This window comes from Prionailurus bengalensis, chromosome C1 (genome assembly GCF_016509475.1).
Source record: "Prionailurus bengalensis isolate Pbe53 chromosome C1, Fcat_Pben_1.1_paternal_pri, whole genome shotgun sequence".
NCBI classification, from domain to species: domain Eukaryota; kingdom Metazoa; phylum Chordata; class Mammalia; order Carnivora; family Felidae; genus Prionailurus; species Prionailurus bengalensis.
Window position 1 is genome coordinate 155,817,612 of NC_057345.1, and position 20,971 is coordinate 155,838,582.

At 37.7% G+C, this 20,971-nt stretch overlaps 1 protein-coding gene across 1 annotated transcript in view; it reads right to left on the reverse strand.

Moving 5' to 3' along the window:
* TTC21B (tetratricopeptide repeat domain 21B) overlaps window positions 1-4,497 on the reverse strand; it is an 84,503-nt gene extending 80,006 nt beyond the window's left edge. The window contains exons 1-3 of the mRNA XM_043576940.1: window positions 4,348-4,497; window positions 230-359; window positions 31-141 (exon numbers count right to left, since the gene is read on the reverse strand). Coding sequence (XP_043432875.1) covers window positions 31-141; window positions 230-359; window positions 4,348-4,368 — 262 coding nt within the window. The 5' untranslated portion in view covers window positions 4,369-4,497. The remainder of the gene's footprint in view (window positions 1-30; window positions 142-229; window positions 360-4,347) is intronic.
* Between the last annotated feature and the right edge of the window lie 16,474 nt (window positions 4,498-20,971).

Genomic DNA, 20,971 nt, shown 5'->3' on the forward strand with positions numbered 1-20,971 from the left:
TGTCCTAAGCTTTATACTTAAATACTATACCTGGATTAGGACTCATTTTATGGGCATATATCAGTGCAATTAGAGAACAAAGTGATACATCTTGTTTATTTTTAATAGCCTCAAATTCCCGAAGAGCTTCTTGAGTTCTACCTGAAAATCAAAATTATAATGTGAAAAACTTCATAGGACAAAACAAGAATTTAAAATTTATGGAACATGTTTAATAATTAGCACATACCTTCCATTAATGTACCATAGGCATGATAAAACCTGAAGACTGGGTCACTGCCATACCTCTTAACTCCTTCACTGGCAGTAAGTAATACATGATGGAAATATTTCTCCTGACAATAGTAATTAATCAAAGTCTAAAAGGAAACAGGGACTAAATGTTAAAAGAGATTTTGGTGTTCAAATACCTTAAGAAGCAGATATTAATCTAAAATTTTAAATAATCTGAAATTAGATAATGTGGTTCTTTTTTCCTTCCAAGTTCCTGAAAATATTGTTAAAGGCTAGCACTTAACAGTAACAAATGCAAAACACAATGAACACAAAATTTTTGAAAAAACTCAATGTTTTCTAATAATTTCCATCTTTTTTTTCTAAATTATTTAACAATACTGAAATTAGGCTACTATTGCCTCTTTCCTTTGCCCACATTTTCTTAAAGGTTTTAGAAAATGGGAAAACAGGGATGCCTGGGCTCAGTTGGTTTAGCGTCAAACTCTTGATGTAGGCTGGGGGTCATGATCTCACAGTTTGTGAGTTCGAGTCCCACACTGCTAATAGTGGGTAGCCTGCTTAGGATTCTCTCTCTCTCTCCTTCTCTCTCTCTCTGCCCCTCCCCCACTTGCATGTACACTTGTGTGTGTGTGGGGGGGATTCTGTCTCTCTCTCAAAATAAACTTAATAAAACATAAAAGAAAATGGGAAAATTGACAAAAACAGGACTAGTAAGAGCCTTCCATTGCCAGACCACAGGATTCTTTAAAAAAAAAAAATCTTGCTTCTATTTTGTTTTTAGAGCATTACAAAGTAATGACAAATTGAATTCAGCAATTCAGTCAAATGTCTTTTTTTCTGAGTTCTACAACAAAGAACTGTCAGTAAGAACAAATGATCTAAACTTTTTAAATGGAAATTATTACCTTTAAGCTTTTTTCAAAATTATATTATTTAGATTTACTTGGCAGAAAACTACTATCAGGAGATACTAAGTTCTGATTAATTGAGTCTATGCTTTACACCTTTCTCTCAGGATCATACCTAAGGCTTAGTTGCTAACCTAATCAAAGAAGGAAGCCATATGATTCACCTCCATAAACCAATTTGGACCATCCCATACTCACCTACTCGGACTCTGCAGCCCATATAGCAGGAGGGAGAAATATAGATGAAGCAGTGATTGAAAAGATTGAAATATGAATGTCTAGACTGTTTAAAAAATTTTTTTTTAATTATTTTATTTTTGAGAGACAGAGCGTGAGTGGGGGAAAGGGGAGAGGGAGAGAGAGAGAGAGAGAGAGAGAGACAGAATCTGAAACAGGCTCCAGGTTCTGAGCTGTCAGCACAGAGCCCAACACGGGGCTCGAGCCCATGTACTGTGAGATCATGACCCAAGTCAAAGTCAAACGTTTGACTGAGCCACCCAGGTGTCCCTAGACTGCTCTTTTTTACAGTGTGTTGTTTCTGAAGGGCTACAGTCCACATGCTTCTCTTGAACACTTAGGCAAACATTCCCTTTTAACTTTTACTCTGCTTCCCTCCTTGTGGTTACTGCTCTCTTGTTCCCAGTTACCCACACAGCATGCTTCAGTAAAGCGCACTTTTCCTCCTGTGCCCTTCCCTAAGATTGCAGATGAACTCTTTGTTTGCCACAACTAAGGACAATGTTAATATCATCTTACTTGACTTCTATTCAACATTTACTATCACCAAGCATCTATAATTTTCCTGAAAGGTATCATAAAAAGGACATGGATTTAAGGTGAAAAGACCTGGTTTTAAATTTCTGGTCCATCTTACACACCTTAGTTTGGTCATTTGTAAAATGCCACTAATCATTTATAGACCATTGTGAGGATTAATTAACAGTATCATACTGTAAAACTCCTGTTCTGAGAAAAGTAAGTTCCTCTGAGCCCTATACATTGATGAAATAAAAAAACGTAGTGTCCAGTCAAGACCTCTCATCAAAGCTCCAGATTTATCTTTCCATTTGCCCCCTCTACCCAAGCCAGAAATCAAGTCATGGCATCCTCCCTTCCAGTTTGCCCAGTCTCACTAATTCTAACCAGTCAGTAGGCTCTTCTGTTTCTCTAGTCTACTTCCTACTCTCACATCTATTACCACTCCTTGGTTTGTTCAGACCAACAAATGTTTACTGACTGCCTACCAGTCCCAGGCACTGGGCTAATACTGTTTATGTGAAGATGAATAAGACATGGTTCCTGACCCAGAAAGGCTTAAAATTTTAACCTGAGACTAGAATCCAAAGACTAATACCATGCCATAAATACAAGCAAGAAAAGAGCTTATAAAGTGTTGTAGGGATGTAAAGAATGAGGTTGGGGTGTGGGATGACAGAAGAATAAAAAGATTCTCTGGGTGGACTTCAGAATTCCCTCTTGAATCATGAACTCCTCACTCCGTCCACATGTACACATATTTCCCCTTCATGATCCTTGAGGAGGGTAGAGGAGTTACCAGGCAGAGGAACTACAGCAACGGGGATAAGAAATCAGCACTGGTAAGAAATCAGCAGTGAAACACAAGGATGGAGAGGCGACGGAGAGGACTTAAAGTCATTCTGTATTGTAGAGCAGGGATTGACAAACTATAGCCAGCTGCTCTTTTTTTTTTTTGGTATGCTCAGCAAACTAAGAATGGCTTGTACATTTTCAAACAGCTGGCGGGGGGGGGGGGAACAAAACAAAACAAATATTCATAACATGCGGAAATTCTAAGAAATTCAAATTTTAGTGTCCATAAATAAAGTTTTACTGGAACAGGGCCATGCTCGCTCATTTGTTTAAGTATCGCCTATGGTCGCTATCAAGCTGCAATGGGAGGTTAGATGCCAGGAACCCTATGGCCTGTGAAGCCCCAAGATATGTACTATTTGACCCTTTACAGAGAAAGTTTGCCATTCCCTGTTTTAGAGTCTTATGTTAAGACACAGATTCTAGGATGAGGAGGTTGGAGAGAAAGGTAGGGTCTAGCAGGGCCTCATGTTAAGGACTTGGATTTACTCCTCTAGTCTAAGTGATGAAGAGCCACATAACAGTATTAGGCATGAAAGTGTTTTTATTGAAAAGTTCACTTAGTTCATAGTGCAAAGGACAAATTGAAGTTATGAAAAAAATTAAGGAGATGGGGAGGGCTTTGGAAAATAATGTAACTCAAGCAAAAAATCAGAAGACTCTCCCGGACTCTCTGTCACTGCCAAGTTGTCCTTCATCCACTTTTCACCATCTAACACATTACTTACCATCTGACTCCCCCCACTCAAATGTAAGTGAAGACTGGGAGTGTTTTTCTTAGCTTTAATATTGCAGGACTTATTATTTTCAGGGCTTAGAATAGTGCCAGCAACATAGTGGGCACTCAATAAATACTTGTTGAATTAAGGTTTTTGTCCAGCATTAGATTGTACAATCTGTGAAGGCAGGGGCTGTTCAGGTCTGCTCATCACTCTCTCCAGCTGCCAATGTACACACAGCGAGCCCTCCATCAACATGTGCTGAAAGAATCAGTGAACAAATGGGAGATCATCATCCTACAAAGAAACTTAATTCTCAAGCCTCATGTCCCTGTTTTTAGATCATTTCTTCAGTGGACCGTCACAAAATATTTGCTTAATAGATGAATCGGTGAAAAGAAGCCCATCACCCCAAAATAAAGACTCCTCCATTTTCAAGCCTAGCACTTTGTTTTCATATAATCTTTCGTGTTCCTGTTCTGTGCAATCGGTTTATTGACACTAGTTTGCTTAATTAAATCCTTAAAAATCGCACCGGGAGGCGCAGTAGGTGTTATTCGTTGACCAAGCATCCGGAACAAACGGGATACAAAGTAAAAGTAAACAACCCAAACGGGGTGGGTACACGCACACTAACGGCAATTCGTTAGCAGCGTGACTGCCCCGGACTTCAAGATTCCAAGGCAGGGCCCATGGAGGTGGCCCTGGTGATACAGCTTACAGGCCAGCACCGCCCGACTGGGACGCCTGGCGAACCCGGGCAGCAAAGGCACAGCAGGATAACGACGCCCTCGCGAAGTCCTCTCCTCCCCACGCCCTCCGGGCCCACGCCGCCGGCAGAGGCAACTTGCGTCCAGGCCCCGTCCGCTCACCTTCAGCCCCTGCGAATCCATGGCTCTCACCGGGAGGGGGTGCGAGCCTCCGGCACTTGCGCCCGCCGCGCCCCAGCGGAGTAGCCGGGGGCTCAGGGTCCCGCAGCCCAGGCCCAAACCCCACCAGAGCTTCTGGAAGCGGCGGGAGGGGCGGGGCGGGGCGGGGCCGGGCTGCCATTGGCTGCCGGAAGCAGGGGGCGGGCTCTCAACGCAGGGATTTGCGAGTAGGAGGTGCCGTGGGGAGGAGGTGCTGCGAAGACCCGGAGGAAGGGTTGCGGAAGGGGAAGGGGGCGGCACCGGGTGGTGCGGTGGCTGCGGTTGGCGAAGGGGTCAGAGTGTGGACCGTCATTAGGCGGGAGGTGGATTTGGAATGACGGAATAAAGGAAATGGGGGAGGTAGTAGGAAAAAGAGCAGTCTCCTTCCGATCACTGGCTACAAAGAAAGACACCATTTTCTGCACGTTTGTGTAGGGGCCGGTTTCCGCAATGCGGCTCTTTGAGGGAAAGGGCCGGAACAACGCAAAGAAAAACTTTTATCACTTTCACTTGCAGTAATCCTATTATCACCGCAAGGTGGCGCAGAAAAATCAGGGTTCTTTACAGAAAGCTCACCTTTACAGGCATTGCAGCGATCCCCTTTGTTGTTAGAATGCGCATTAAATTAATGCTTTGTTTTAACCTTTCTGATAATGGTAGCAAGTTCTTAAAAATATTTTACTTTAATGATACTGCTGATTTTAACCTGATAAGATTAACTCCTATGCATGGGGCACCCGGCTGTGATTCTTTGTCTTGGTGTCCTGCGTTCGGGGCCACACGTTGGATATACAGCTTATTTAAAAAAAAATTAATTCCTATGCATCTTTTTAATTAATTAATTTTTTAAAAATTTACATCCAAATTAGTTAGCATACAGTGCATCAATGATTTCAGGAGTAGATTCCTTAGTGCCCCTTACCCATTTAGCCCACCCCCCCCTCCCACGCTGGCTCCAGTAACCCTCTGTTTGTTCTCCATATTTTTCAGTCTCTTATGTTTTGTCCCCCTTTCTGTTTTTGTATTCTTTTTGTTTCCCTTCCCTTATGTTCATCTATTTTGTCTCTTAAAGTCCTCATATGAGTGAAGTCATATGATATTTGTCTTTCTCTGACTAATTTCACTTAGCATAATACCCTCCAGTTCCATCCACCTAGTTGCAAATGGCAAGATTTCATTCTTTTTGATTGCCGAGTGATACTCCATTGTGTGTGTGTGTGTGTGTGTGTGTGTGTGTGTATACACCACACCTTCTTTATCCATTCATCCATTGATGGACATTTGGGCTCTTTTCTTACTTTGGCTATTGTTGAGAGTGCTGCTATAAACATTGGGGTGCATGTGTCCCTTCAAAACAGCACACCTGTATCCCTTGGATAAATACTTAGTAGTGCAGTTGCTGGGTGGTAGGGTAGTTCTATTTTTACCTTTTTGAGGAACCTCCATACTGTTTTCCAGAGTGGCTGCATCAGCTTGCATTCCCAGCCTATGCATTTTTTAATGTTTGTACCCATCAGCCAACTCTGTCAGTTGCTCATAGATTTCTTCAGAATTATTCATAGAATTCATAGAATTCTTCAGAATTAAATTGAAATGTAATGGATTAAGAGATTTCCTATTTCTGCTTAAAGATACTTCAAAAATAGTGGTAAAGATCTGAGGTTTAAATGTTCTTTGCAAAATATTTTTACATGGATTCCAAATTTCCATCCCATTGTTAATTATTTTACTTTAGTTGATATGCTTGTAAATTGTCCTAATCAGATTTTAAATGTGTTGAGTAGGCAATGACCGTTTGCTTTTTGTCCATGCCTAGAGGTTAGGTAATGACAATCTAGAAGGAAAAAAGTGGTTACTTGCCAAGACTTCAAGGCTAGGTAATATTTTTCATTAGTTTCCTTTTAAAGATTGGTTTCCCGAGGATTATTTTCTTTTGGTTCCAACATTCATAGTCAGGCTAAACGGTTGTGATAATGGACAACTTGTAACGGCTGGTCTGATTTTCAAAGCACATGGCATAATCTGCACTTGGTGTGCAGCAGAAAATACCACAAGCCATGGTCCACATCAAAGTCTATAATGAGGACATAAAAGATACGATTGTCATAACTCATTTAAAATTCTACATTTAAAATTCTACAATTTGATTCATTTAAGTTAGGGAGAAGACAATAATGGTCAGACACATGCCTTTTACATTTCTTTTGCTTAATAACACAATGGAGAAAGTTGAAGAAGTGATCTAATTTCTAAAAATGTATTATTTAGTCATTCATTCATTCATGCACCAAACGCTTAATGAATGCCTACAACAGCAAAATTCTTGTTCCTGCCTTCCTGTACTTTAAGGTCTAGTAAAGGTAGATATTGAATAGATATTCACAAAAGGAAATGAATAAATTATAGATAGTGACAGCTTTGATAGCTCTTTCAGGAAATGCAGTTAAGCAAGGCACTAAATTGAGTGGTCTCTTCCCAGTTTTAGGAATTAATGTATTAAGAATGAAGGGAAATTAACATCACTTGTTACATTCCAGACACAACTCCTACTCAATTCCTTCTTTTTGGCCACTGATTCTTTGTTTTTCTTTAAAAATACCCATGCAGCTCAGATATCTGACGGCTGAAAACTGCCAGATAATAGAAAATTTGCCTTTTGCTCACTATCAGATATAGGGGCTGTTTCTACTCAAATTTCATGATGGAGACTTACCAGGAAGTTATTTTTTTCTTGGTTTTCTTGATTGTATTTTGACATTGCATCTATGCAAAAGTAGGAGACAGAAGATACAGAAAAATATTTTTCAGAAGAGTCTGGTATTTTGAAATAGAACTAATGAGTTATTTAAATGTTTACAACCACCATATACAGAACATCTTCATGAGATGCTATTTGTCTTTCTTTCTATTCCTTTCAAGAATCTGTATCTGGTTGATAAAATAAGAACAAAGAATAATGATAACTCTCCCTTCAGCCTAGAATTTACTCACTTGGATCCATGTTCATATTTTTAAAAATCTTACCTAACATCAGATCCACACTGCCATCTTCCCAGATGCTCTATTATTTCTGGATGTGAGATAACCAGAGGTCTGTTCTAATTTTTACCCTAAGGTTGAGAAAAACCAGGCCTTAGCTTTCTAGGTGTTTGATTCTTGATAACTTTGTTTATGGCAGTATTTGTTTCCAAGTAGTCACCAACATTCCTTAGAGGCAATACATGCTAATGTAAAATGTTGAGTCTGCAAAAATAAATGAGGAACTCTGGCTTCATGCCCAGTACACGTGAGGTCATAAAGGATGCTCTGCTGTAATGTGATTGTCTTCAAGTATGTCCAATGTAATTTTCCTCACAGACCTTCCTTTCCCTGCCTTTCCCACCAGTCTCTCTCTTCCCTGTGCATCCGTTTCAGCGTCTGTATTAGTAGCCACCGTGTGGTAACTCTGCTCCACTGAATTGCTTCCCCCAGCTTTCATTCAAATGTGTTTGCCCTAAATACCTCTTATTCCTCCAGCTTGACTTTTTTTTTTTTTTTTTTTTTTTTTTTTTTTTAAATTTTTTTTTTTTTTTTCAACGTTTATTTATTTTTGGGACAGAGAGAGACAGAGCATGAACAGGGGAGGGGCAGAGAGAGAGGGAGACACAGAATCGGAAACAGGCTCCAGGCTCTGAGCCATCAGCCCAGAGCCCGACGCGGGGCTCGAACTCACGGACCGCGAGATCGTGACCTGGCTGAAGTCGGACGCTTAACCGACTGCGCCACCCAGGCGCCCCCCAGCTTGACTTTTTTACCTACAAGAAATTAGACCAGAAGCTCATAAGAGTGTCATCTTAAGCCTGAGGCACATGGCTTTCCCTCCATCCAGAAGGCAGCTGACTCTATCTCCCTCAGGAAGAATGCCTTTCCTGTTCAGAACCACAGCTTACATTGCCCTCTGACAGCTGAGACTTTTTTTCTCACCCCAAAGTATCCACGTTTTCTCTTCACACCCAACTCCTTGCTTCTCATTCACAGGGTCCTCCTCATCGGCCCTACCTCTTATCTGAATTAGCTGAATTAAAACAGTTGGAGCTCACACCTCAGGATCCCTGCTCATAAAACCATTTATACCTGAGCTTTAATTGGTGGCAGCATATTTTTTACCATGTTTTTATTTTGAGAATTTTCAAACGGGTAAAAAGTTGAACGATGTAATGAACACTCCTATACTCATCACCAGAGAACTTTTTTTGAGATGCTATTTTGTATCGCTCTCTGTAGTTTCCATTCTTTGATTTACGTGGATGACTAGGCCATTAGTATTTTGTAGCAGGGTGAAAGCAAAGGTCTCTAGAACTGTACTGTCCAATAAAGTAGCCACTAGCCACATGAGGCTGTTTAAGTTTACATTATGATTAGTTAAAATAAAAATTAAATCATCAATTGCACTAGACACATTTCAAATCCATAGAGGGCAATTTCATCATCTCAGGAAATTCTTTTTTACAGCACTTTAGAAGACTTTTGGAACTTTTGTAAAGTAAAAGTTCTTTTATAAAAGATCAGGGTTTCTTGGTGGGTGAAAGGGGCCAGAGAAGTGCCCCTGAAGCAAGAGGGGAGAAACACTTTCCAGAGACAGAGACAGAGACAAAAGTGAATAGGGTCCTGTAATTTCAGGCATCCACCCCTGATCTGTGGCAGTGCACCCAGAGGGAGGGGAGACCTCACATAAATGGCTGCATGGTGTGCCCAGTAGAACTGATTCTGTAATACTGACATCAGGCATCCACTGTAGTTTCTACAACAAGGATGTCATCAGAAGCTATCACGGACCAGAGGATCAAGAAGTTTCTCCCATTTTCTGAACACCATATGAGCCTCTTGGATTCTGGTTAAGTCCTGGGAGAGATGAATGTTAATACTGAGTGAGAATTAATTTCCTGGCAATCTAATGAGACTGATGCTAAGCTTTGGATTTTATTAGATTTAAAAGAAGAAAAAGAAATGGAAGTTTTTTGCACACACACATGAATTTTCAGACTAAATTTCAAACCCATTAGAAAATAGTGAGGGGCACCTGGGTGGCTCAGTTGGTTAAGCATCCGACTTCAGCTCGGGTCATAATCTCACAGCTCCTGAGTTCAAGCCCCATGTCAGGCTCTGTGCTGACAGCTCAGAGCCTGGAGCCAGATTCAGATTCTGTGTCTTCCTCTCTCTCTGCCCCTCCCCCACTCACACTCTGTCTCTCCCTAAAGAATAAACAAACATTAAAAAAAAGGAAAAAAAATGTGAACATTGTCTTTGGTAATTATTTTAAATATACACATGTATTTAAATAGTGTACGGGTTTTTGGCCACTGGGGGACATCATTGCCCCATGCATAAGACAAGCAGTGGTTCTTAAACTTGAGCATACATCAGGATTACCTGGAGGGCTTATTAACACACAGATTGCTAGGGTGTCACCTGCAAAGGTTCTAGTTCATGGCTGAGGACCCAAAAATATGAATTTCTAACACATTCTCAAGTGATGCTGATGCTACTGGTTTGGGGACCATGCTTTCAAAACCATTGCTTTAAGTAAAAATTATAAAATATGATATTAAGATTATTTATTGACCAAACTTGCTTCATCATTAGGGTATTACAATGGATACAGAGAACAATCTAGATGCTAAAATAATAACTGGCCTTAGTCTAGCATAGGAAGGTCATGTGGTATTTCAATAGTTAGTAAGAGCACTTTAGAAAGTCACAGTTTCTACATAGTTGAAGTTCATAGTTCTGTATAGTGTAGTGGATGGAAAGAAGTTTAAGACCAAAAACCTTCATGGCTTTGAGACTAAATTAGCTGAAGTCTAGACAGAACTTGGTCCCCAATTATTGGTTTAGAAGATGCTCTCAAGATGTGTACCTGAATATAACAGACCCTAAAACCCAATCATTTATTTCCAAACTGTAATTCAGACAATATCAAGGAGACTAGATTTGGCAGGCTAATCCAGAGTTAGATTCTGTTTCAGAGTTGCATTAGAGACTGGGACGTGGACTCCCTCATGAAATACAGCCTTCCACAGCAGAAAGAAAAACATTTTTTATGGGTTCCTAAGAACTGGTCGTGACCTTCTGTAATGTTCGTATTTTTTTCTATCCCTAACAGTTATTGTACCAAAATTAATGTGTGATAGCACCTATCCCTTCTCATGAAGAAACCTTTCTATATTGTCTTAAAAGCCTAGAAAACTAATGTAAGGTTTACTTGATTTACCATATTAATTATGGTAGTTTATTGTTTTATGCTGCCAGAAATTGGTTTTATTCTCCGAAAAATAATGTTTTGAAACTAGAATGGACATTGAAAATCCATGTCTTTTCAAGCCCTTCATTTTGTAAATGAGAATCTAATGTTCAGGACAGATAAATAAGTTCAAGGTGTTACAGATTTTATTGGAACAGTATTTCTGGTCTTCTGGAAAAATGATTGACAAATAGTAGTTTTGGAAGTTTGAAAGGTTAAGTAAATGTTTGGATCTAATGATACATGTAGTAATATTTTATGAAAAAATATAAACCAAGTTTTAGCAGTATTTGTCTTTGGGCTTCTTATTTTCTATTGTGTAAATTTTATAGTCTTGATTTTGTTACGATAATCATGTTTTGCTATTGTCATGAAAAATAGAGATAATTTCTATTTCAGAAATAAATATTCCAATACTTTTGAATATTTTAAATGGAAAACTGTATTGTTAAATGAGATAACTTAAGTATAAATGTTCATAGATAATTTAAATTACATTATTTATCATTCATAGGATACACAGAAATTGAATAGCTTCATATGGGCTAATAGTATTTGCCATAACTCCTCATTTTCATTGCCAAGTAGGCATTTTCTTTGAATAATAATGTGATGATATGTGGCTCCCATCATCTGAAATATGACATTGTTATGTATGCTGCTTTGTGTTGGGTTCACTGCAAAAAAAAAATAAAATGTGGTATTGGCATTATGTTTTTGATCCTAAATTTGAAGATATTGTGAGAAGAGTTTTCAGTTTGCAATATTTATCCATGTTGGTAGGTTATTAACTTACTCAACTTTTAAAAAAGTACAGTGTCCTATACCATGTAAGATGGGCATGGTTTCTGCCTTTAGGTTGTAGAACTGTTTTTCCTGTAAGAGATGTTGAGAGATGAAAAATTAAAGAGTGTCCTTTGATGGCCCCTTCTTCAAGGAGACGCACCTCTACCTAACCCAGCTGTCTAATAGAAACATAGAAAATGTGAATATGTGTGACCTACAAAATCCAATTTAGAAACATATCCAACAGAGACCTATAGATTTCACAAAAATCCAGGAACAAAGATATTCATTACAACCTTGTAACTACAAAGCAAAACTGGAAAAATTTAAATGTCCATCAAGAAGTGGCCCATTAATTTGGGGCGCCTGGGTGGCTCAGTCAGTTGAGCATCCGACTTCGGGTCAGGTCATGATCTCACGGCTTGTGAGTTCAAGCCCCGTGTCGGGCTCTGTGCTGACAACTCAGAACTTGGAGCCTGCTTCCAATTCTGTGTCTCCCTCTCTCTCTTCCCCTAACCCACTTGCATTCTGTCTCTGTCTCTCTCAAAAATAAATAAACATTAAAAAATTTTTTAAAAAGTACCCATTAATTAATGTATAGAATGGAACATTGTGCACCATTTAAAAAGAATGAGGTAGATTTATATATGCCACTTGGAAATATATGCAAGATATATTAATTGAAAGGTCAAATTGCAGAACAACATGAAAAATATTATGTTATTTATAATAACAAATAAAGAATATGTTTACATATGTATAAAACAATTCCTGGAGCATTACTCAAGAAACTGTTCAAAGAGGAGAGTGGGAAAATAAGATTTTATATTTTTCTGTGCTGTTTTAGTTCTTTTTCTTTTCTTTTTTAAAATCTTTATTGTTTTATTTTGAGAGAGAGAGTGTGTGTACACGCACACACACAAGGAGTGAAAGATCAAAGAGAGAGAATCCCAAGCAGGCTCTGTGCTGTTAGCATGGAGCCTGAAATGGGTCTCGATTCCACCAGTCATGAGATCATGACCTGAGCTGAAATCAAGAGTCAGATGCTCAACCAAATGAGCACCCAGGCGCCCTATTAGCTCTTTTTCTTAAATGAAAGGTATGTGTTATTTTTATAGCTCAGTCAAAAAACAATAGCAACAACAACATCACACTTCAGTGAACGTTGCAGAGACCCATAGGTACTGGTCCCATTCCTTACCATCACTTTTTGATTTCACATTTATCATAAGATGTTATTTGGGAGAAAAAAGGGTTCCATAGCCTTGCAATATTAGAATCGTCATTGGCCTAAAAGTTAATCATTCGTATGTGGTCTCTCTTGGGATTGGTAGTTTATATCAATAAATGACCACCAGTGGCTCAGATTGTCCTGCACAATGATACCAGTTGAAATCCAGCCCATGTCCCGATTGCCAAATCCTTTATCCCAGTGCAGAGTTGTTTTCCCCAGAGGAGAAAAGGGGATCTTTCCTAATTTTTATAAAGGTCTGTATGAGCTGATTGTGTCTCTGATGTTAGAACTTATCATATGTGCTGAAGATTAAGCTATTTTGTTCTGTTCATTCAGCCCAGATTTCTGGACAGTATTTGGGCACTTCACAGTATCATACTGAATCAAACTCTAACTCGGGGGTGCTACTTGGTGATGCCAGCACATTCTGACCTTTAAGTATTTTATTAATTAAGTAGTATCATCAACTAATGATGAGCTCTTGAGGTCCTTGAACCTTACCAGACTACCTACCCACAAGTCAGGATTTCACAGACTTTCTGCTGATGAGACTCTCCGGGGGGGCTTATTATAGCTTTCTCCCAGAACATTCTAACAGCATAACTCAATAGAAATTTTCAAGTCCTTTTCTAGAGATTCTGATTCAATTGTATTTTTAGCTATTTCCCTGGTAAGTTTCTAGAGTTAGATGTTTAAAAAAGAAAGAAAGAAAGAAAATTGCTCTAAGGTTATTGAAAGGTAAGAGAGTTTATGATAGACTCAGTAACTTGGCGCCCACCACCCTGAAGTTATCCTTGCATTGATTTGCCATGGCAATACCTAGACTTTAGTGTGGCAAAGAGGCAGTGTCATAACGTTGTGGCACATACCTGGATGGTACTAAATTTCATGCAATTAACTGTGTACTGAGTGTTATTTTAACAAATCTAACATATGACAAATAGGACAGACTCTGCTATGTTTGAATGAATGCATTCATTCAGTTTCCTTGTCTCTGAAAAAAATATTTCCAGGTACTTTATTCATTCTCCATAAATCCTATTATCCATCTCTTTACATATTTATATGATCATAACCTTATAGTTACTATATTTTGCTCTAGCTTTGCACCTATTTTAGGTTAGCAGTCAGTATAACTCAACAGACTTTTCCCTAAGGTTGGGCAAATGGCTGCACTTACAATTGAGGTTGATCAAAGGCACAATCTGTTTGCCTTTAGAAATTTGTGTTTTCTATGCCTGCAAGAAATACTGCTGAACGGGACATTTCTTCACCATCTTTGATAAAAGATGAGCATTAATAATGCAGTTAAGAATCAGGCCAAGTGATGTTGAAAACCAAGGTCCAAAGCCCTAATTCCTTTTAGAGGAATAAATTTAAAATGGCAAGCTCAATAGTTCCACTATAGCAAAGAACGGGGTGAGTATTATATAATCCTTAAGTTCTGAAGAGTTAAAAATCAATTTATGAACTTTTATACCTTGGAAATATTTATGTATATACATATCTATACCTATATCTATCTATCTATCTATCTATCTACCTATCTATGTTCTTTTCTTTACAGGTAATAGAGAGGTAGTGTATGTACTCTTATGGAGGGATATAATGCTCATCCATTTAAATATTTATTATATACATCCAATATTTCTATAATATACCAAGGTTGATATTCATTTATAACTCTTAAGATGTTTTATTACTTCATATGTCTTATGTATAATGACAGCCCTCTGACATAGTATATAAGTAAAAGGGAAAATATCTTAGAGGGGTAAATAACTTGAAAATGGAATAATTTTGAGCAATGCTAAAATTAATTAATTTGTTTATTTGCTAAATATCCACGGAAAACCTTCTGCATGCAAAGCAGTGTAAAGACTAAAAGGTATTTAAGGCCAATCTGTGCCTATCAGACACTATGTGGTGTTTGTGTTCTTGTGGCAGAAGTAGAGAGGGAGGCTGGTCAAAGGAAGCAACCCACATTCCAAAACACTGCATCCTGGCAGTTTAAATGTCACACTAATGGCATATATGAGGTGATCCTATGTCCTGGCTTGCCCGGGAGAGTCTGTGTTTATGCCTCTTGCTTTTGCATGATTATCAATAGTATCCTCCTTCACTCTCAAAAGTGTTTCAGTTTGGACGTATACATCCAAATCCCACGGAAGTTCATTGGAAAGAAATTTCTCTTGCAGCAATAAGAAACAAGGGAGCTGTCACTGAATTCTGAAGTCTGCGTTTGGTTTCAGTGGGGAGAAAATGAGATGAGGAAGGTACTCAAGGCTAATGGTGTCTCATCATTGCTCGCCTGGATTCCCCAGCGGCTTCTTAAATTATGTCACTGCGTTCTGTTTCCTTTCCTTTAAGTCAAAATATTCCCTAGTAACTTCACTTCTAGCTTCACTTCTTTTACAAATGTCTAAATGATTTTCATCACTATGCATTAAAGCCAAAGCTTTATGCACTTAGGGCCCTTTGTTATCTGACCCCTGCTTGCCCCTCAGTCACTGTTATCACTCAGTCACTCAGTTATCACTTCATTGTGAATGCTCTGAACATGCCATCCTGTTTCCCATTTCCACATGTGTGTTTGGTCATCTCTCAGCAGGATAGACCTGTATATAGCAATTACTATATGCTTGGAGGTGTTGATATAAGAGCTTTATTTGTATTAATTCGTTTAATCCTCACAAGAATTATCATTACTGTTTTACAGATGACAAAATTGGGGCAACAAAGGGTTAAGAAACCTTTCCAGGTTGTTCAGCTAATAAGAAGTATAGCTGATATTTGAATCCAGGCATCTGGCTCCAGCATCTATGCTTTTGACCACTATTCCATAATATTTCTGCTGTTCAGCCTGTCCTGCCCTTCTTATTCTTCAAACTCAGGCCAGAATTTACTGTTGTAATTGTGTCTGTATCCTCCTGTGGAGTTACTCATCAATTCCTGTATATACTCTGTAATGTGTACTTACTTCTTTTGCTGAACTGGAGGGATAGCTTACACAATAACAGATATTGGGAAAGCAGGTTGGCTTCTGGGTAGTTTTGTCGGTGGCTGAGAGGAATGGAATGTAGTCTAATAAGTTTGGACATATTAAGTTAAAGGTAATAGAAAATATGCAAGTATAAAAGATTGATAGAAAGTTGAAATTGTAGTACCAGCTCAGCAAAGAAGCTGATGGTGCTGTATAAGTCCAAAAGGAGAAAAAAAGTGAACAAATGGTAAAGGCAAAGAATCTAAAATATAGGAGGAGACCTAGAATAGTATAGTTTTATGGAAGGCAAAGGAAGATGTGGTTTAATAAAGGTGTTGATGATCACCATCGAATTCTATTTATCTACCAAATATAATAAAGATGGATTAAGATCATTGAATTTGGCTAATTGTAGTCTGACAGGGATAGGCCCCAGATTTGAGAGCACTAAAGAGAGAAAGAAGGTGCTTTGGAAGAATATGTATCACATTGATTTGGTGTTTGAATCTATAAGAGTCACATTTTATATCAGACAGCTTGATGAGGAAGGATACAATCTGTAAGTTAATGCTTTCCAAAAACACGTGCACACATATTATGGCAACTTTAACACATAATAGTGAATTCATTAATAACCTAATGAGCAAATTAAAATTTTCTATAACAATATATTTTTTCGTGAAAAATTTACACTTAAAATATAACTTCCTATAAGTTTACTTTAAGAAGATATTTGCAAGTGGCATATCTGATAAAGGGTCAGTATCCAAATATGTAAAGAACTTCAAAAACTCAACGCCCAAAAAACACACAATCCAGTTAAGAAATGGTCAAAAGACATGGATAGACATTTTTCTAAAGAAGACAGACAGATGGCCAACAGACACATGAAAAGATGCTCAACATCACTCCTCATGGTACAAATCAAAACTACAATGAGATGTCATCTCACACCGGTCAGAATGGCTAAAATTAACAACTCCAGAAACTACAGGTTTTGGTGAGGATGCAGAGAAAGGGGAACCCTCTTCCACTGTTGGTAGGAATGCAAACTGGTACAGCCACTCTGGGAAACTGTATGGAGGTTCCTCAAAAAGTTAAAAATAGAACTACCCTACAATCCAGCAATTGCACTGCTAAGTATTTACTCAAAGGATAATATATAACACACAAAATGGAATATTACTCACCCATAAAAATGAATGAAATCTTGCCATTTGCAATACATCAATGGGGCAAAAGAGTATACGCTAAGGGAAATAAGTCAGAGAAAGACGAATGCCATGTGATTTCACTCATATGTGGAATTTAAGAACCAAAACAAATGAAGATGGGGGAAAGAGAGAGACAAACCAAGAAACAGACTCTTAAGTAGAGAACAAACCGATAGTTACCAGAGGGGAGGTGGGCAGAGAGATAGGTTAAACAGGTGATGGGGATTAAGGAAGGCACTTGTTGGGATGAGCACCAGGAATTGTCTGTAAGTTTTGAATCACTAAATTCTACACCTGAAACTAATATTACACCGTATGTTAACTAATGGAATTTAAATAAAAACCTGGGGGGAAAAAAAAGAACTTTTTGGTCTCTATCCCTTATAAACAAAGCCTACATTTTTAGAAAACAACAGAACAAACAAAATGCTACAGTGTACAGTTGAATAGCTCTGTGAATAATTTTTCCTTCTTAGCAAACATTAAATAGAGAAGATGTAATTCATAATAACCAGAAACAGAGTATATACAGCTTGCTCCAAGTAGGTAATATTCTTTGTTCCTATATCTACCTTTTGTAAGTATTTTCATCTTTTCCTTATAATGTTACTGATAGTAGCCAGCATAGCATTTTAAAAACTCAGTGTACTAAGGTCAACAAGATTATTCACAGCCAAGTTTTCTCATTGATATAATCGATAACTAAGAGTGAAGGTGGTCAGCATAGAACCCTGATTTCAGAAGGTAATTTTTTAAAGGAATGAGATAATGGGACAGTGCATAAAGATGCATCAGAGTTGAGCAAAATTAGTTCTCAAGATTAGAAGAACCAATTTTGAAAATGTAAATCCGGACAGAATGGATCAATAAAGAAGAGAGAGTAAAGATCAAGAGAAGGCAAACAGCTTATAGCGCAAGGTATCAACATATGTAAAAATGAATGGGGAAAAATGATCTCTGGACAGATGAAGGAAGTGAGAGGATGGAAGAGAGAGGGAGAGAGAAGGAAGGAGAAAGGATGGAAAGCAAAGACAAGGAGCAAAGAAGGGAATGGAAGGGAAGAAAAGGGATGGAAAGGGGAGGGAAGGAAGACATATTTTTCACTGGAGAGGAAAGAATTTGAGGAACTTCATGGCAATGTCTTCATGTTTCTTGGTGAGTAAGAGGTAGAGTTACCTGAAAATAGTGTTCTGAGGGGATGATAAAGGACTTGAACAACACTGAGTACTCAGTTGACATTGAGGATTATTCACCTGTGATGTTAAGCATTTCTTGGTGATGCAACCTCTCCAGCAACTCTTGGTTGCCTGGAATATTTTCTTCCTCCCATGCCTTTGCTGCCATATTGATTGAATCAATGTAAATTGATAACCTCAAAGAATATTCCCATGCACCAGGAAGAACAGTATTATCAGCTGCACCTGATTGAAGCAATATTTTTGACTAAAAACATTTTAATAAATTCTTAGTGACTGAGAAACATTTATTTTCTGATAACAATATGAAATTCGAGTGCACACATGATAGAATATGCAATTACAAGACGTATTTGCTGTCTTTAATACAGTTTATTTAGTTCTAATCTGAACTTTCTGGTATCCATGTACAAACACAGACATTTATGAGGTCAGGTAATATTTGTCTACCCCAATGGTTCCTAGATTTTTGAATTCATGCACCAGTAAAATAAAAATGAGAGGACCAACACAAAATTGCCAATTTTTAATCTGACCCAATGAAATACTAAAACAAATAACCTACTATCATTTATTCTCACCATAATTTCTAAAAAAAAAGCATTTTAACATAAAGATGATTTTAGTCTTCAAAAAAAGTATGAGACACAATTTTACAATTAAATTTTTAAATTGAATACATTAAATTTTATAAATATTTATAACATTATTGTTAATTTTCTGGCTTAAGTGTAGGCATATGAAAACCTTGTCATGGGGGTGCTGGTCTGTGGAACTGTGTTTGGGTTATTGGTTTATACTTAGAATGTCTGGGCCCCAGCTCAGAAAGCCAATAAACTACCTTCTTGTATGATATGGATAGAATTACCAGCATTTAGATTACAAAGCTTCAATTATGTCTGTCTAGTTTCAAACAGATGTCTTAACAACCACTATGTCACATCTTTATTTTAAAGTTGTCCTTTTTTTTTTTTTTTTTTTTTTTAGCAATGTAAGGATTATCATGAAAGTCAAAGAATGTAATCATTTAAGTAATTTTAGAAATATGACTTCAGGAAAAAAAAGAATTGTAGTTAAAATAAAGCGTTCTTTGAAATAATTGGGGATAGTATATCTAATTTTGAGGGTAGAAAATACGGTTAACACACATACATACACACTTAAATAACACAACAGGAACAAAAAACTCTTCCCTTCCCCAAAGATATACCACATCTATTACTATATCTATCTTTTAAGTATACACACATACTCATAATACATTTTCCTTTGAACACATTTTCTTTTGAGAGTGAATTGCAGACATCATCCCATTCACCCCTAAAAAGTATGCATTTTCCAAGAAGAAAGATATGACCTATAGTTATAATAGCTGCATTAGACTTAATACAGTTAGAAAAATCAATTTTCATAATACTAATAATGAATCAACAGTCCATATTCAAACTTAGTTTTCTCAACAATATCTGTAATTGATGTTATTTTGCCAGTCTAGTATCCAATCCAGAATCATTAGTTTTCATAGCTCTTCAACCTCAGGCAGTTTCTGACCTTCCTTTGTTTTTCATGAAATTAACATTATTTTATAGAATGTCCTCAATCTGATTTTCCTTATGGTTAAGTTCGTGTAATGCAGCTTTGACTGGATACCAAGAAATCATGTGTCTTTTTCAGTGTAGTTGGCAGTATAATTGATGATATCTTTGAAGGTAGTACCTGCTAGATTTTTCCACTATAAACTCTCCTTAAAATTTTTTTAATTAATGTGAAAGAGATACTTTGAGACAATGTAAATTTCTTATTCCTCATCAAACTTTCATTCATGAGTTTAGCATTCATTATTTTTGCATGAATCAATTGTCATTCTCAAGGTTGCCAAATGATGATTTTCTAACTGTAGTATTTCTTCTACACTTGTTAGTTAAAATTCACAATAAGGAAGAGGTTTTTGCTTTTGTCCATTTATTTATATCAGTATATACTTATGAATTCTTATTTTATTAAATAGGTTGTAATCTACTACTATCGTTATCTTTTCTGATTCTCAAATTCCCCCAGTTTTGACCAATGGGAACCTCTTTCAAGCCACTGTCTTTGTCCCACTGATGTGATTCAACATTCCTTGAGCATTATATTACTTTTTGGCACCACAAGTATTATGTAAAATAATACCAACATGACTATGGTAATTTATGATTCTGTTTCACTAGTTCTTTTTGTATTTGGAAAAGTACCAGTAACTACTGGTGTGGATGTGGAGTATAAAAAAATCTGTAGAGATTTTCCTATCATCCTTATTTATGTTGGTTGGAAATGGGAAGTACTTTTCAGCCACCAATAAATCGGTATTTATTGTCGTGTTGTTTTAAAGTGATGTTATGAGTGTAGAAGGATAAGAAAAGTAGTGCATGACTGCTCCTTTTCCCATCAAGGCCATGTTCCCCCTTCTAGCTTCATAACTGAGATTGTACTACCTGATGACAGGTGAGGGCTTCTCTTTCCTCATAAATTTAGCTAAGGTTTTTAGACTGTCAATCTTACTGTCCAGACCACTGTAGTAACCTTTCTATGATTTCTATGAATTGAATTCTTTGGTTGACTTCAGTGGAGTTTCTCCAGTTCCTGGTCTTTTATGTATAGCCAGTTAGATTGAGTCTCCAAGCTGACCTAAAGCAGATCTTTGCCTTTTGACCCATTTCACAAGCTATTTAATTACTGTGTCGACAGGACAGGAGATAGGTGAAACAGAGAATGTTGTCATGAAGGGGCCATTTGAAAAGGCGTCAGCAAGATTAGGGGAGAGCTACAAGGAATAGAGAAGTCCAGCCACAGGTCTAAGAGAACAAGTAGGGGAGTGAAGACCAGAACCCCAAGTAGCTTTTGTTGTAGGATGGG